Source organism: Petromyzon marinus, chromosome 38 (assembly GCF_048934315.1).
Source record: "Petromyzon marinus isolate PM22_M1 ecotype Great Lakes invasive population chromosome 38, UKy_Petmar_22M1.pri1.0, whole genome shotgun sequence".
Lineage (NCBI taxonomy): Eukaryota > Metazoa > Chordata > Hyperoartia > Petromyzontiformes > Petromyzontidae > Petromyzon > Petromyzon marinus.
The window spans coordinates 2,451,281-2,468,926 of record NC_133704.1 but is presented as its reverse complement, the minus strand read 5'-3'; the positions used below and the strand labels follow the sequence as shown (position 1 = coordinate 2,468,926).

At 48.2% G+C, this 17,646-nt stretch overlaps 1 protein-coding gene across 1 annotated transcript; it reads left to right on the top strand.

Annotated features, from left to right (window-relative positions):
* The first annotated feature begins 2,260 nt into the window (after nucleotides 1-2,260).
* Nucleotides 2,261-14,524, top strand: UBE2L3 (ubiquitin conjugating enzyme E2 L3). The gene is made up of 4 exons (XM_032967949.2): nucleotides 2,261-2,384; nucleotides 12,749-12,844; nucleotides 13,690-13,876; nucleotides 14,173-14,524. Exons 1-4 carry the CDS (start codon nucleotides 2,358-2,360, stop codon nucleotides 14,325-14,327), a joined length of 465 nt encoding a protein of 154 aa, XP_032823840.1. The 5' UTR covers nucleotides 2,261-2,357; the 3' UTR covers nucleotides 14,328-14,524.
* The last annotated feature ends 3,122 nt before the right edge of the window (nucleotides 14,525-17,646 follow it).

The window sequence follows — 17,646 nt, the reverse complement described above, 5'->3', positions numbered from 1 at the left end:
CAGACATGAATCCTTGTAAAAAGGTTTTAGTTTTGTTGGCAGAAAAAAGGGGAAAAACCCTATTATTACATTTTGGTACTGGTAAGGGAGGTCTAATGATGATGATATAATCAATGTACTCAATATATTCTCCACTAAGCTGAGCTACTAACAATAAGTCATTATACAGTACACTTCTATGTCGCAAAAAATATTATAATATGCCTTCAACTAATCTTTTTATTATAAACTGCCATAGATAGACCCCAACATTGAATTATACACTGCGTTGCTATAGACTACCTTAGATGATAATAATATTAGACTTGTAATATTACACTGTATTATTTTACAAACCCTACTGTATGCCACACTGCTGTATATTCACTATCCAATTACGATACTATATATTACCAAATAAATTATATTAAACATTACACTGAAAGGTACTAAGAGATTAGCAGGATGTTAAGGTGAGAAATGAGCATGTAACTAGGAGATTAGCATGATGTTAATGTGAGGAATTAAATAAAATAGAAACTACATCAATATCATCAAAATACTCAATTTACTCTCCAATAAGCTGAACTACGAATAATAAGTCATTATACATTACACTTCTATGTCGCAAAAAGTATTATAATATGCCTCCAACTAATCTTTTTTATTGGAGTGTAAATTGAGTATATTGATGATATTGATGTACTTTATATATTTTTTATCGGTTCACTATATGGTAGTCATTATATAGTGTAATGTATACCCAGTTACTTAATGTTAATAACTCAAGTTGTTGTAATCTGAAGATTTACATTCGACGTTCGTGCAGAGTCACCAACACGTGGACCTGGAGCCAAGGTGGGGTCCTGTCCGTTGTAGCTACTCCCAGTGTATTAGTGTCGTTCGTGTCGTTAGCCTGGTGGTCCACCACCATAGGTTATTATCTGGTGAAGGGGCAGTTACCCGTTTGTGTTGGTATCAATAAATGTGTTTCCTCCAAAGAGTACAACTCAGTTGAACTCACTATACTTGGTAAGATGAAAAAAATAGTTTCGTTTTACTTGTATATTTTTAAAGTGATTTGTTTACCTTTTCTCTACTTTGCACTGCTATCGTGTTTTTGTATTGTGTGTTGTCGTAACGTTCCGACCTGCTCCTACAGTACATCTGTGAAAAAGAGCTTTATAGCTCATCGTATTCCTCCAGTTTAAATAAATATTCTTATTCTGATCTGGCAGTTCGCCAGCATTGATTCCAGCAAGCCTGGCTCTGTTGATTAAACACCCAGTATCAAAACCGGTTTTGAGGTTGTTTGTGTTGAACCAATGCTGCCGGGATTCTGCACTCCCAGAAGGCCGTGTTGCTGATGGGATGTGTAAAAAAACGTTTGTGTAGGAGCAGCCATGGGAAAGAGGCGTGCTGTTGGCTTAGTTGTTATGTTATTTATGTTCTCCAGAGCGAGACGAATTGGAATTTTGTGTTCACATAAATATTTAACGACGACGAGTCTGATCCATATCTTTTTTGGTGAGGCCACGTGGTAGGTTTTATTAATTTTCCCAAATGTTGTGTCGTTAACCCTCCACCACCCGACAAGATAGCCACGGTGACGACGATGATTAGATTCTGACCAATCGGGCTTCAGCAGCTCACCGCTGGTGAGGCTTATCGCCGACTCCAGCCCCGCCCAAGTCTCCTGGAGGCCCCGCCCACTGCACCTCTAGCCCCGCCCACTCACGCATCCACTTAGTGATTATATTGAAGGCGTGTATCTGTTACTCAGGAGCTACAGATAGTTTAACTATTCAAAAGCTTATTTAAATACTGCTAATCATTTTTTAAAATCTTATGAGACCCTATGATGTTAAGTGCAGTCTCCAACTTTCATTAACTCTATCTGTCTTTCCCTTTCTATGTATGCCCTATAAATAAAGGACATTGCTTGGAGCGTCGCCTATTATACGTTTGTGTTTCCTTTCACGGCTAAGGAACGTGGAGTTTGTTACGCGAAGCTCCGCCTACTGCTGCGCTAGCTACGCCCATCTCCAGAACTTTCTGCGGACTTGCACCGAGCCCCGCCCACTCTTCGTGTAGCACCGCCCACCGTCCACGTTGCCCCCGCCCACACTTCACGTTGCCCCGCCGACTCTTTACGTAAATCCTCACTCTTTGCGTAGCCCCGCCTATTTTTTTACATAGCCCCGCCCCGCCATACTTACGTAAAGCCTCACTCTTTGCGTAGCCCCGCCTATTTATTTACATAGCCCCGCCTACCGTCGCCTGAGCCCCGCCCTTCGCTCATAGTCCCCCGCACCCCCCTCCCGGTGCTTTTCCGGGCTGACTCGCGGTGCACTCTGGGAACACCACCGGACAGCGTAATGGCGGCGACGAGGCGGTTGCAGAAGGTGATTGCGCGGCGGCTCTCCCGCTCCTCACACGCGGCGCCTCTCTCAAACGTCCCCCTGCTTAGGGCCGGCGGCGGGGCCACTCCCTCGGATCGGGCGGTCCCGACCGAGTCCCGACCGCGCGGTCGTGCGGAGGCCCCGCGGGGAGGGTTGGGGTGGAAATCCCCTTCGCCGGGACGGTTCCTGCGGGATCGGTCGCGCTTCCGTCGGTAGGGGCAGACGGGCGAGCCCGAGGCTGCACGCCGGTGGTAGGCCCGGTTTACAGGAAGAGGCCGAATCTAACAGCGAAGTGTTGTTCATTGGGCGTTGCCACCTCTCGCCGGAATTTATCTTCCCTTCCACTGCTCGTCGTGTGTGTGTATAAATGAGTGTGCGTGTGACCGCGTGTGTGTTTAGCGTTTAATTCGATTAAGCTCCTTATCGGCGCGGGTTGTGAAAGTGGGAGGGGGCAGCTGAAGCGCTGGGCCCAGACGAGAAAGAAGGAAATCATGCCGGATTGCGATCGTGAGAGTGTGGAGTCGGACTTTGTGAAACATAGACACAAGACGCTATTGACTTGCGATTAATACTACCGGGTAAGGCCCACTAATCTACGTAGCTTTTTTTAAAAGCGACCTGGGCACTAATGATAGCTCAAAGAAGTAGCTTATCATGTGGACATTTATAGGAGCCAAATACTCTAAATGTGGTGGGGAAACCGGAGGACCCGGAGAAAAATTCACGCGACCACGGGGAGAATATACAATCTCCAAATAGTAGGCGTCAGGGTCGGGATCGAACCACGACCTCCTGTATACCAGGCGCGAAAAAGGGATTTGATGGCCGGTGGTGGAGATTAACGACGGAGTGGGGGCCAACAGAGGGAACGAGCACCTCGGGAGATGGGAGGGATTCAATCGGATCGCTCCCATCGTATGCCTGATATTTTACACCAGGGATTCCGGTCCCCAAACCACCACTGGTCCGCGACGGTCTTCCATGTGGTCCTCGGGGCTGTGATGCAAATGCAGGTTGATCCGGAAATAATTACAACTTTATACCATTTGTTTCAGACATTAATATTTTACTTATGAAATATTATTTAAAAAAATAAGTTAGGTAAACTATCCTTATTAAACTACGCTAACCCAAATATCTAAAATCTTCCCCTCGCAAGTAAACTTTTTAGCTGCGTAAAAAATTATGTTCCGGAAATATTAATACTTTTGTATCACTGACATTTTTTAGCGATATGTGAATGCGTTTTGTCACCAGGGTTTGGGGGGGGGGGTGGTCCGCGGAAATTTGTGCATCGGCTGAGTGATCCTTGCGCCAAAAAAGTTTCAGAAGACCGGCTTACGCCATCGCAATGCTTAACGGAGTCCTTCCAGTGGTCTGATGATCATGGCTGATGATGATGGTGACGCAGGGAGACAATTTTAGAAAGGGATGACATTCATAAGACGGTGCGAGACATGGGTTTTGGGAGACACCATGAAAGACCGCGTGAGACAATGAGACCGAGGCATTGCAGTGCCCTGTGCTTTTTAACTCACCGATTTGACCTATGGTGTCCTGAAAGTGTTTAACACGTAACTATCAAACCTCCTCTGTTGTGGCGACTCGTGGACATGAGAATTACTTCGCGGTGAGTCAACATTCGCACTGTAGAATGTTCCACGCTAAATAAAAGTTGGCGGTGCTTTTCATAATCCGGTAGGTGGTGTGTGTACATACGACTGGCTGTGTAATTTTATGGGGAGTGTGTAGTGACGGAACGGTTTACCGCGCAGTGCTTTTCGAACCCTGGTCACCCGAGTTTGATTCCCGTTCACGGCCAACACCATTGTCGATTATCTGAACGAGTCCTGGGTCTCCCCTAGGTCGACTCGGCCTCAAATGCGTACTTTGTGCGGTGTGTAAATATCGCCACTTAGGGCGACGAAGGCTACCGGGCGTGGTGCTGGCCAGTGAACCCCCCTCGTGTGTCGTTCCAGCTTTGCTACGTGCTCGTTTAAAAAAACTTGCCCCAATAGTCTGGACTGACGGGGTGGAGGGGGGGGATCGTTGTCTTTGTAATTTTATACACAACGGGCACATGTTTTCGGATGAGTTCCGGAGCATCTTATAATATGAAGAATGCTGTCGATCTACATTCTTTGTTTCTCGATCTAGCTAAAAGTGGCCCTTAAGGTCGGGGGAGCAGAGGAAATGTTTAATGATGTTAAAGACTTGCGAGATTGTGGCGAACTATGTAAAGAGTACATTGTCTTTGCGATGACAAATACAGACATTTTAAGTGCGATATGAATATTTTTATCCTCCTTAGTATGTCTACTTCACCACGAGGTGTTTAACCTCTTTGCTACCACTTTGGGTAGGTAATAGACTACAAATGTCCAAGGCTTAAGCAAACGACACTAACCATTGTGGTGAAGTATGGCCAAGCAATACCAGGTTGAATTTTTTTACTCTGTGATAACTATAAAGACCAGTAGTATAGTCTCACTTGCAAGTGACCCCATGACAACGGCGATGCTCATTTGCCAGTTTGAGACAGTTCATCAGTAACATTGGGAACATTGCATTCTCTCAGGGCCCCATGGCATAGAGTGTAGTCTCAACTGAGTGAATATGGCCGCTGTGTGTGTGCTATGAAGAACAGCCATTTCATTTTAAGGCAGTGTTACTGAATAATCATGTTTTCATCCAGCCATGGAATGACAGAGGTGGTAAACAGATGATATGTCTCAGAATATTAGATTTTCATTAACATTACTATAGCGTAGATTATAGATTAGATCTTTACTAATACGTTCAAAAGCATTGGGGAAGGTATTGAATGCAATACGCATTCTCCCCTGCCTCTTTGCTTTTAAGAGCAAAAGTTGGTGGTGCGTCTTCTAATTCTGTAGGTCTTATTGTGTGCGTGCGACCACGTGTGTGTGACTTAATGGTCAACGGGCACGAGTTTGGAAGGAGTCTTCCGAAGCGTCTTATAAACCAAAGAATACGGTCGATCTTTCTAGAAGTGGCTCTTTAGGTTGGAGGAACAGAGAGGGGGAAGGAGTCACGATGTTGGTGCCTTTTGCGAGATTGACCGACGACAGATTATAGATGACTGTACTTCTCTGTTGACATGCACAAAACAATAGGGGAGGGTACTGAATGATTTGGTAAATCTGCGTAAAATGTGGAACCTGCCTCGCCGACACTTTATCGTGAATGTGTAAGGAGTGTGCTGGCGTTCGTATGTGTCCAGAGAGGAGTGAACTCTGTGGGGAGTCCAAGCCCTCCCCCCACCCCTCTCCCCACACAACCGCCCCACTCTCGTTCCCTACTCGGCTTACACATTTGCATCAGAGTTCTTGGGACTGCCCACGCGTGTGCTTGTGTTGCTGAGTAATTGTGTTTTTTTTGGATTGTAGTGACATTCACCCACCCACGATCATCATTAAATGCCAGTACAGCAACATGTACAGCTTGTTTGTCATCCCACTGTTGGATGAGGACCTCCCTCACGCCGTGCAGGCAGTGGGGGTTATTCGATTTTTTTACCAAGCTGGTCAGTACGGGCTGGTGAATATGGGGAGTAATAGACACGGCAGGATAGGGGTACAGTTACAACAATGGATTTTTCTGCATTCCCTTTCACTTTTGTACATTGTGTGTGTAGCACAGTAGGGGGTACAGCTGTTGTATCTGCCAGTCAACTCAGTCAGTCAACCCACAGCAATTTGATCTGTCTCGTGACCTGTCGGAGAGCCTTCGACACGTCACGTGGCCTCAAAGTGCACCTGGCCTGGCACAGGCGCTGTGGTGACGTCACTGCCACTTAGTGACAAATGGCGGGTATTATGTGTAATGTAATTAATTGCTTTAGGAAATTAATTATATGAGTCTTGGCAGCGTTTGGAAAATGTAACAAAATGTTGAAGCAAAGGCAATCTAAGGCCAGCCAAAATCCTACTAGGCATTGTTGATCCCATTTCTAATCTACTGCTCGATACGTAGGGGAGAGGATAACAGAAGAATACTTGCGGTGCTTTTCGCACACGTATTCCAGCACTTCAGAGGTGACGATTGGTGGATCACACAAATGTTGCTAAACTCCCTTCCTGGGCATCGATGTGCTGTAACCTGGCTCGCACAGGGAAGGCAAGTATAGCCACTCGAGCTATGTATTTTTATATTCTCTGCATTTTAAACTAATATCTTTAGAACAACTTTTGATGTTCAGTTTGTTGTCTTCCCCTGCACTTCTGATGAGCACTGTTGGCTACGTGTAACGTGCAAAAGAAGTTCAACATACACATTCCACCTGTTCCATCTGTATGGCATTGTGTTCCACTCGCACATATTTATTTTCTCTGAGTGCTCCGGTTTCCTCCCACGCGTATAAATGCTGATTAATAGGCTGAAAACATCTAATAGATATGCACCTTCGTGCTTGTGGATTTTGCAGTGTTTTGACATGCAGTTTGCATATATTACACTCATATATATAAAACACTCAGTGCTATTGTAGTGAATCACTTCGGAGACACTAGTAGTAGGAGGCACTCAAATGTAATTTATTCCAGCCATCACAGGTACAGGGGATAACTATAAACTTAGTCAGGACAGCCGGCACACTGCCTGACCAACAACGCCGAGGAGGTGTGGACGAAGACGTAGCACGACAGGTTCCATTCTCAGACGACAGTCCCGACCCAGAGTCGGGGCCTCCCTTTTATCCCCCCAGCGTGGCCTGGCTCCGCCCTCGGCCACACCCCGGTTCTGGGCTTCACCTCGCGCGTCCCCTCTCTCGCCTTTGCCCTACATCCCTTTCTCTGGCCTATCACGTGCCCTGCTAGCAGACCGGGCAACTACACCCACAAATCCCCCTCAGCCAGTAACTAGTGCTACGCACCCTAGTGACCCATTCTATGTCACTACACTCTTATAGGGTATCTGAAATTAACTGGCTGAGAAGGATCATGGGAGTATCGAGACTATGATAACTGAGAGCTTAAGGGAAAAGCTGGGACAGCCAGGAGACTTTGGGGAAAATGAAAACAGAATCCTTTGGTGTGGACCGGTGAGAAGAATGGAGGCCAACTAATTACCGCCTTCCATGTGGCCTTGTCACTGGCACACGGAAGGTGCAGGAAGTATAGCGGCTGTCCAAGCAAGAGGTGGATTGACGGCGTGAAGGAGGAGGACTCGACAGAGAGTAATGTAGGGTTACGGGAAGTGATCGCCCTGACCATGGAAGGCATTTGTCCAACCTCATGGTCAGATGCCATGTGATGTCTGACAGAATTGAAACTAAGGAGTTTTGTGTTTGCGAGGAGAAGTGGCTTTGTGGTTGTTAGCCTCCTACAATACGAAGTCATTCGTAGAGAATGATATCCGAACTGGTCGTGGACCTGTCCCCTAGGTTGACTCGGCCTTAAATGGAGTATCTTGTGTAGTGTGTATAAATCAAGGTGGTCGAGCGTGGTGCCGGTCACATGGCCCCCTCATGCACCGCGTACGCCTTAATAGATCCTCGCAAACAGTACTGGCCTCAACCTTCTGTTAAGGGTGGTCTGTGTGCGTGCGGCCACGCTGAACTACAAACCCGTTAACCGAAGTTCTATTCCCGCTCACGGGCACCACCAGTAACGATTATTTAAACCGGTCCTGGCCCTCTCCTCGCTCGACTCCAGCTCAAATGAGTACCTTGTGCAATGCGTAAACATTGCCACTAGGGAGACAAAGTCGGCCGGGGCGTGGTCTTGGCCACCCTCTCCCTTGTGTACCTTTTTCAGACCTTAATAGGTACTCGCTAACAGCACTTGCCCCAACAGTTTGTTAAGACTATATGGGGGGGAGGGGGGGGGGGGTCTATGTGCACGCGTGGGTGCTTGCTGCTTTTGCATTAGAAAAAAAGAAGCCTTTTCCGCGTGACTGCCTGTGTCGTATTGCGCGTCTGTGTGACAGACGCATCGCCTTGGCGTGACGCCTGCGGGGTGCGTGAGAGGTCTCACTCACTCTTGTGCCCTCTGTAACCACGTAGAGTGCAAACTACAGTGTGGCTTTGCTTCCAGGCAGTTGCTCAGTAGTTTAGTGTCAGCAGCTGGGGAACCTCTCTATTGTGTATGCCCTCTGGGCGTCTCTATTTGTTTATTGGTGTGTGTGTGTGCGCGTGCACTCTAGTTCTATTTTCAGTTTTGTCTTTTGAGTGTGCAGGTGGTGCATTGGCACCAGGGCCCACGGGCCAAAGGGACCCCAGGATCTGGGGCTATGAAGAGGTCGGGGGGGTGGGGTGAGGGGTATTGGTGGGAACTTGGACAGCGGGGGCGGGGGGGGGCATGTTATTCCTTGCAGCAGGGCCCATGCCAACTGCTACGCCACCGATGGCCAGGGATATTTGATGACGGTGGTGCCGAGCACACACCGCCAGCTGCTCGCACGCCATGCCATCCTTAACGTTTGCTCGCGAGCAGCGTGTGATGGACTGTGATCGCGACGCGGAATGCAATAATGCGGAATAGGCCGAAGTCTAAGGGTAAACTGAGTGTGAATCCTCCTCCCCAATCAGTGGAGAATGTAGCCGTTGCTTCACTGGTGGACCCTCTAGCCTCGGTTGGTTCCACCGGATGTGCTAAAACCATACTGGCAATTATTTCTTTACATAGTTACTAATTATTCCATATGTCTATAGCCCTTTCAATTATTATCTCATACACCTGCTGGCGGTTGGCACGGCCTAGCGGTAGCGCGTTCGCTGCTTGTTGCAGTGGTTCACGGTTCCAATGAATAGATTAATTATCAGTTATACCTCACATTTCAAAACAATGAGTACCATTTTGTGGGGATGTCATACAATTTTCTGATTCTGGTTATTCTGTAGAGAGACCCGATCCTGCCATTTGAATGTAGAATTTCTGCCGCTGGATCTGTGCTGTCAATGGGAGATTAGCACCACCTCGACGCTCATTTGAGCAGGGAATCACTTGGACTTTTTCACACCTGAGACTCCAGAAGTTGAGTTTGTTACTGTGGTTAAAGAGCAAACATTAAAACCTGGCAAGGCGACTGCGATTCCGTGGCCTCGGGCGACGCAAGCAAAACTGTTGTCACAAGAGATACGAGTGGCGATGCCCCCCCCCCCGCACGCACACCTGGGGCCCCGCGAAAGCCAAAACCTATGAAACCAGCCACAGTAAAAACAAACTCTTTGGTTCTATTCGGTAAAGTCACGTAGGTAAAAAATAAACAAAAATCACGACGTTTCGGCCACAACACAAGTGGCCTTCATCAGGTGAAGGGACCAATCTATCCAGAGGACAGGTTGTTTCTTGCTGTGGTTGTCCCACCTGATGAGGGACGCTTGTGTTGCGCCCGAAACGTCGTGATTTAATTTATTTTATACCTACGTGACTTTACCGAATAGACCCAAAGAGTATGGATCCTTGCAGTCACGAAAGCTTCAAATCTAGAACAGTAAAAACAAAACAACACGAAAAAATGTGCAACGTTGTGCATTTTCCGTTGAAAGATAGTTCCTTGCACATTCTTACGCGAATCGTGTTGTGAGCGTCGGATGGCATTGCGGATAATCTGTTGTACTTCACTTCTATGGCTGCCCCCCCACCCCCCGGCTTCACCAATGACTGGCGTAGTGTGTGGAGCCCTCATCCAGCAGTGGATTGATAAAAGGGCTGTACGCACGGAGCACAACGCCTGTGAAGGCAGCAGTGAGGGTCGGTGGATCTGTGCACATAGATGTTGAGGAAGATCCACACCCTGGCTTGCCAGAGGGAAGGCGGTAACATCAACAATGTGGATTCCACCTGTCCTGTCTGTTGGGATAGTGTTTCCTCCTCACATGCGTGAGTTTTCTCCGGTGTTCCTGGTTCTTTTCTCATTTCCTCCCACATGTAAACACTCATTAAAAAGCTGATACCACTATATATATCGAGGACCGCAGAGCCTGGAGGGAAATTTTGTCTTCTGCCTTCCCACTTGCATGTGGTTCCTTGCACCTCTGAATCGTTCTCTCTTTAAGAGTGAGCAAATTCCGTACGACGCGATACAAGTAGAATATTTTTGTTCTAATTTAAAGACACTTGGACATCACGAAGGTAGCGAAAGTGATTCTGCTCGTGATGACTGTGTCGGAGAGGCTGACCTGTAATTGGTGAGAACTTGCGTTTTGAATTTGGGGATCCACTACCTCTCGCCACTTATCAGGCCATCCCACAGACATCGTGTTATTAGGCACAATGTCGGATGTTTTGCTCCTCCACAAACTGAATTCACTTTCAGGAGAAGATCGCAGCACGTGGAGCGAAGTGTGAGAAACTGTATACCTCATGTGGCATGGTCATGGTCTGTTCAAAGTCCAGGCTGAATGTCCTTTTTACTTCTGCCTGTAACTAAACGGGAGACCACCTCTGTCTATAAATAAAAGTGCCCACTGTTTATCTCCAGCACTGTGATATGGTCGACATTGAGACGCTTTATAAATTCACCTGTTGTAGAAACTCCTACAAAGAGCCTAGGTTTGTACAAAAACCAACAATCACATAAAGACCCATAGGCTCACAGTTGATTCTACTTTGTTACACAGATGGTGCCGTTTAACCAGTTGCCCGGCTATTTTACACGGGAGGTGGGGGGGTCCATAAGGAATGTTGTACAACTCACAAACGAGGTAATTAGCGGCCCTAGAAGAACACGCAAGTCAAAAAAGTGCAAATGCGGTATAAGATAGTCAGGTACTGGTGCAGAGACGCAGTTACACAAAGACCCATTGACTGGCACAGCAAACCCATAGATGTACACAAGGACCATCGGGATCACACCGAGACCCACATTCACTCGGAGAGCTATGTACGAGTGACTGCCCATTTCGAAAAAATGAATATATTGAGTTTAGCTTTATGTGCAGTATGTGTGTTTAACTTATTTCGCACCGTGCGCAACCAGCCGTGCTAATCGCCGAGGAATCGCGGCCAAGCGGGAAGGTAGCGGTGAGGAGCCGGCGCCAAAACAATTGCCCAGGTTTTGCAGTCCTCCATATATTGAGATGTTTTCAGCCAATTAGTGGGACAGGCCGATGAGAAACGACACGCGGCACGCCACTCACTGAGCGTATGCGTGCACTGCAAAGGCATGTGCTCTAGGTTGCACTGAGGGCTACACATAATAATAATGTTATCGTTTAGCCTGGATTTGTCCAGCTAAATATGCAATCTGGCGAGCTGATATCCAGCTGCCGATGTCCAGCGAGCTGAGGTGTTACTGTAGTGCAGCCCGAGATGTTTACATTGAATTGTAAATATCGTTTATGGGCTATTTCAGAGCGGTAGGCCTCGTGTGACCACGTGTTACATGGCATGCGTTTTAGAGTAATTTGGCTGCTACTACATCTTTCCACGTAATAAGCCGCTTCGTTGAGATATCATTTGTATCCAGGCCACTTCTGAACAATAACTATTTTGCTCAGTGGGTTTTACAAATCAAGTTTGAACCACCTCTCCGGGGAGGATGTAAGTTTGTTTTCTCTTTGTCTGTGTGTCTGAGGATGTGTAAGTTTGTTTTCTCTGTGTGTCTCTATCAAATTTCACACAACTTCAAATGTAGCAATCTTTGGAGATCGTAATCAACCAGGCTATGCGTTAACTGTGTGTTAGCCGACTCTGTGTTGCATTACATTTCCCAAAAAATTCCTACATTTTTTCTCAAACTGCCTATTTCTCTCTCTCATAGGTCCATTCGCTCTTTCTCTCCCTCGGTCGCTCCGGGGTGGATTTCCACACAACTCTCTAAAATGTGCCAGTCTTGTTGGGTCTTTCATTGACATGCTAATTTCTATGCTCCAGCAGACCCACCTCTCTTTCTGCCCCACCCCCTCCCCTCTCTATTTAAGACCTCGACACAGGGGCATTGGGTCTCTGTCTATGTTGCGTGTCTCTCTCTGTGTCTCCGTTGTGCGTCTCTCTGCTTGTGTGTCTCCGTGTCTGTGTTTTGTCTTTCTCTCAAATTTAGTTCTACCAGATGTTGCAATCGAAACGTCGAATTCTATTATTTCATTTATTTTCTTCGTGAATTTACCGAAAGAACCAAAGAGTCATTCCTGCAGTCACGAAAGCTTCAAATAAAAATAGTTTACAGTTATTTATTTTTAGTGAGTTGCTTACCGTTCCTATACCCTGCACTCCGGTCGTTTTTTTGTATTGTTTGGTGTAACTTTCTGACCCATTCCTACTGGACATTTGTGAAAAAGAGCTTCATAGCTCATTGGATTTCTTCAGGATGAATAAATATTCTGATTGTGATGAATTCACGATGTGGATTAACTGAAGTTACGGGGCTAAACGGTGTCAAACCAGGTGTGTTTGTCTTTGCAGGAGTTGACGGACATTCGTACTTCCGGGATGAAGAACTTCCGGAACATCTTGGCGGAGGATTCCAACATTCTGCTGTGGCATGGCCTCATCGTGCCGGTACATTGTCTCACCGTTACCTCCCTGTAATTAGCCACTGTCGACCATTCTCCATTTGCAGATAAATGAATAACCCATCGATGCTTGTGGCGGTGCCACCACCACCGCCCTACGCCCACATGTAGCAGGGCGGTTTCAGGAATCTGGCGAGCTCGGTCAACATTAAATCATCCTGACAACTCATATGGGGGGGTCACCCCGTGTAGGATTTTTCTGTCGCACTGCACATCTGCTACCACGTGTCGTTGGGGCACGATGTCCGATGTTTCGCTCCGCATGCTCGGAACTTTTGGGAACAAATTCAGTTGCTGAAGAAGCTCCCAGCACATTGAGAAAAACGTTGATCATCACGCTTTTAATAACAAATATTCTGAATACTCTAAATGCGTGATGTTGGGGAGAGAGACGCGCCAACTCTAACTATACAGCAGGCGTCAAGTGTGGGCTGCTGGGACGGCTGGGTTCCAGTCGAGGGCGACCACGGAGATGTTATCCGGTTTGTCATATCGATGCTAATATATTATACTGAAAATTTCGCACCTCCAAATAGCACTTTTGGCTTCGTACGGTGCGAAAGAAGTTCAGCATACAGTACAAGCAAATACAACATCATCTCCGAGTGACACACCCTCATTATTGATGTGTGTTTAGCTATGCATCTTGGAAAAGCAGGTCTATTATCTTACAGAGGGGGCCGCTGCTGGGAAGCCCTTGTGCAAGCAGTGGATTGTGTAGTTATGTCCGCAGTGTAGTCGTATTGCTTCAGCAAGAGCCCCTCTGCTCTGTAATTTGCGTTGATTCACAGAAACGTGCTTCCGATTTCTTTGTTTTTTACTTTGAACCAGGACAACGCGCCGTACGACAAGGGCGCGTTCAGGATTGAGATCAACTTCCCGGCAGAGTACCCCTTCAAGCCGCCCAAGATCACTTTCAAGACCAAGATATACCACCCCAACATCGACGAGAAGGGGCAGGTCTGCCTGCCCATCATCAATGCCGAAAACTGGAAACCGGCCACCAAGACTGACCAAGGTCAGCGCCATGCCTCACCCTCTTCACCCAGCTCATCCTGCCTTGACCTCTCCTGCCTTGTCATGGCCTCTCCTGCCTTGCAATGCCCTCTCTTGCCTTGCCGTTCCCTCTCCTTTCTTGCCGTTCCCTCTCCTGCATTCTCGTGTGTGCCAGTCGCCGTGTCTCACTAGACGAACGGGGTGGTATAATGAACGTATTTTAAACACAAATTCTGAAGAAGAATGTTACTGTTGTACTGCGTTGTTACTGTGGTGCTTGAGAGTTTTAACCGTGGGTGCTCTTGTCGTATGGCGCAGTGATCAACGCCCTTGTCGCGCTCGTGAACGACCCGGAGCCAGAGCACCCCCTGCGTGCCGACGTGGCGGAGGAATACACCAAGGACAGAAAAAAGTTCCTCAAGAACGCTGAAGAATTTACCAAGAAATACAGCGAGAAGCGACCGTCCGACTAGCACCTCACGAACACAAGTTCTACTGCCCTCTCGCCACCCCTCCTACCATCCCCTCCCCTAACCCACTGACCCTCCTGCTCCACTCTTCATCCTCCTCCCCTTCTCAATCTCCTCTCCACCTCCCCCGCTCTTCTCATCTTCTTCCACACCCCCTCCCCAAACCCAACCCAACCCTCCCATTGCTCCCTCGCCTCGTCCACGGCTTAACCCTAACCCGCCGGCCATAATTCAAACCTCACAGCACCCACCGTTTCCTGCTGCCAAGCGGCTGAGCTCAGCCTGCATCTCCACCACGCCCCTCCCGTGTTGGCGCCGTCTTTTCGGCGAGGCTGCGCGGTTTGATGCTCACCTCTCCCCCTCTCGCACCATCTCCTTTCCTCCTCCCCCCTGCTCTCCCGCGGGACTTTGCGACTGCACGTGCGCAGAACCAATGTGTGGATTGGAACACATTAAGAAATGAAGCTTGAAATTTATGACATTTAAAAAACACACTAAGTCCCCTTGATTGGTTGTGGCGCTGAGAAGGTTCGGGTTTTTGCGGGCATTTTGAGTGGTTGGCTCATGGTGGTGGTGGTGATCGTTGTGTTGGTTATAGTGGTTGTGGTGATGGTGGTTTTGATGATTGTTGTGGTGGTGGTGGTGGCGGCGGTGGTGGAAAAGTTCAAACTTGACCCAAATGTCGACATGGTCCTGTGCCATTTTACCCACAATGCTCTCTTGCTCAAGTTGACGGCCCCCACATTGATGCACTGTGCAGTGAAAGTGGCACGAACCAAACGCTAACATCCATCAAGCGGCCATATCTAACTTGTACAAAAAAATACATTATCATCAGCCGTGCATTATCTACCGCTTTCCATTGCACGTGACAACAGCAGTGATGCAATGGGTTGAGGGCATGGGTTTTCGTGTTAACATCTCCTCACTGGGGTAATGACCCCTCCATTGCAAGACCCTTGGGGGTTGGGGGTCATGTACTGGGAATCTTGACTTCCAAATTAGAATTTACTCGGCAGCTCTTGAGACGTTTCTGTCTCTAGACACGTCGTCTTGTAAAGTCGACCCTTTTTGTGTACCCAGCGTGAAATCATTCTCTTGTGCACAATGGAGAGATGTCGTTCGCTGCTGTTGACAAACGCAGTTGTGAGCAGATGATGCCCACCCACACAGCCCTCTGCCCCTCACCCTGCACCGCTCGCTCACCCACTTACCCCGCTCATCTGTCCCGTATCGTCCCCTGTGTAGATCGTCCTTCCGTTTTCCAATGTTTTACTCGCGTCTCCGTGCCTCCATCCTCCGGTCTTTGTCTTCTCTCGTGTGCTCGCTCTCTTAATTTTTCTCCCCACATCTCCCTGCCTCTGTTAAACTACCGTCCCAGTTTACTGGCTTCGCGTGCATTTTTTAAAAATTTTATTTCACGGGTCGCTGGCACTCAAAATCGAAATCTTTATTTAGACTGGAGACTTGTACGGCCGATGGCTGCTGCTGTGCGCTTATAAATTAGCGGCACAGAGCTTGCGTGGTTATATAAATACTATATATACGTACGTGTACATCCCGCTTAAGTGGCTTGTGTGTTCGGGCGAGATCTCGTTGGATTACACATGACTCGGCGCGCCCACCTCCTGCCCCTCTCCATCCTCCCCCCCCTGCCCTCCCGACTCATACGCTCAAACCCGTGTGTGCAAAGCTTAATGCCTCCGCACTTAGCCTCTGCTTTATTATTGTGGGATTTGGTTCGTCTCTTTTTCGCATTAAAAAGGAGATGTGTAGAAATGTCACCCGGGTGTGGTCCTGCGTGAGTGTATGTATGTTGAACGTCGTTCGCACCGTTCATAGCCAACCGTGCTAATTGGTGGCGCTGGTGTAATGTGGCTTTTCTCAAAGTCCGGGCTCTCTGGGGCCCGTGGGGCATCTTGCAGGCCCTTGGGGTGCCCGTGGGGGATCGTGGCTCTCATTGTGTATGCTCTCGAGCACCAGCCGACGCAGCGAGCCCTCTAATGGGCGAGCGCGGAAACATCGTGGTTTCACGCTTTCGGACTAATCCTTCTGTATCCCACAAAAACTTGCGAGCGCTAATTCGAATTACGATAATCGTTGGTAGGAGCAAGGTTGGGATCGGTTCAGTTATCGCTGGTCACTGATGTTAGCCGTGGTAGGGACTCTTGTGAAGGTCGCTGGGCTTGTTTTGCAGTGCGCTAATCGCTGCGCCACTACTCCACCCCCCTAGAGTTCCCAATCGCGTCACGACTCGGCCTGTACCGGTATTTGTCCAAAACCTTCACCTGGCCGGTGTGATCGATGCATTGGTCAGTCCTCCCTCTTCGGTGTGAATACTACTCAAGTCTGATGCCAATATCACCTAACATTAAAGGATGTACACGAATACCCCCGGTTTACGTCCGGGGATGCGTTTCTCAAAGGTGCAACGACGAATATCGAAACGACGTAAATCGAAGCGATTTACAGGGTGGAGGCAGTGGGTGGTGGTGATGGAGGGTGAAGGCTGAGAGGCGACAGAAGACGAGAAAGGGCGGACGATGATGCTGTCGGCGTGGGGTGGAGGCGACGCAAATCGGGTAACGGTGTGAACAAAGTGACGACGTAAATCTGGGTATTGCCTATATCGCACTGTACGTGCAGCCCTTTCGTCATTCACAGCTAGATGTGGGCCTCCCCATGCCATACGGGTTCTGGGGTGGGAGCGGAGCATCCACCACACACGGATGGTCAGTGTGGGCTGGCGACCCAGTATGACGGACGTGTCGAGGTAAAGTGCAATAGATTTTAATGCAGTGACCCCTAGTGACCACCTTGTTTCTCCACAGCCTATGACGCCTGTTGTGCCTTGTGGTCGCCAAGATGGTAGCACTATCCAGGCTCGACTCCCACCTGAGCTGCTGACGCTGGGGCGCATTTCTGGGTGACCTGGTCATGGAGCACGTGGCATTGCTCGCCTCGAGGCGGTGCTGTTAGGGTTTGCCTCCCAGCCCAGTCGGTTAGTCCTTAGGGGCCGTCCATAAATGACGTAACGCACCTGGGGGGGGGGGGGGTCAGACATTTGTGACGATGTGTGACGAGGGGGGGGGGGTGTTTGAGAAATGTGACGTCACATCAAAATGCGCAACTTTAAATAAATATAGACAACACGTTTTACTTAATTAGACTTTTAAATAAATGTTTTCTCTACAACATCAGAGTGCAGCGCCACATTAAATACGCACTACAAGGACAATAGTTTAAAGCGATTTGAAGCATGGTTAATTTTTTTTGGGGGGGGGGCAGAGCTTTGTGACGTCATATTTGAGGGGGGTCTGAC

What these genes read in the sequence shown, in the direction of transcription:
- UBE2L3 (XM_032967949.2), top strand. Translation starts at nt 2,358, where the DNA reads ATGGCGGCGACGAGGCGGTTGCAGAAG. An exon ending in CGACGAGGCGGTTGCAGAAG is followed by an intron (nt 2,385 to 12,748) that starts GTGATTGCGCGG and finishes TTGTCTTTGCAG; the next exon opens with GAGTTGACGGACATTCGTAC. An exon ending in GGCCACCAAGACTGACCAAG is followed by an intron (nt 13,877 to 14,172) that starts GTCAGCGCCATG and finishes CGTATGGCGCAG; the next exon opens with TGATCAACGCCCTTGTCGCG.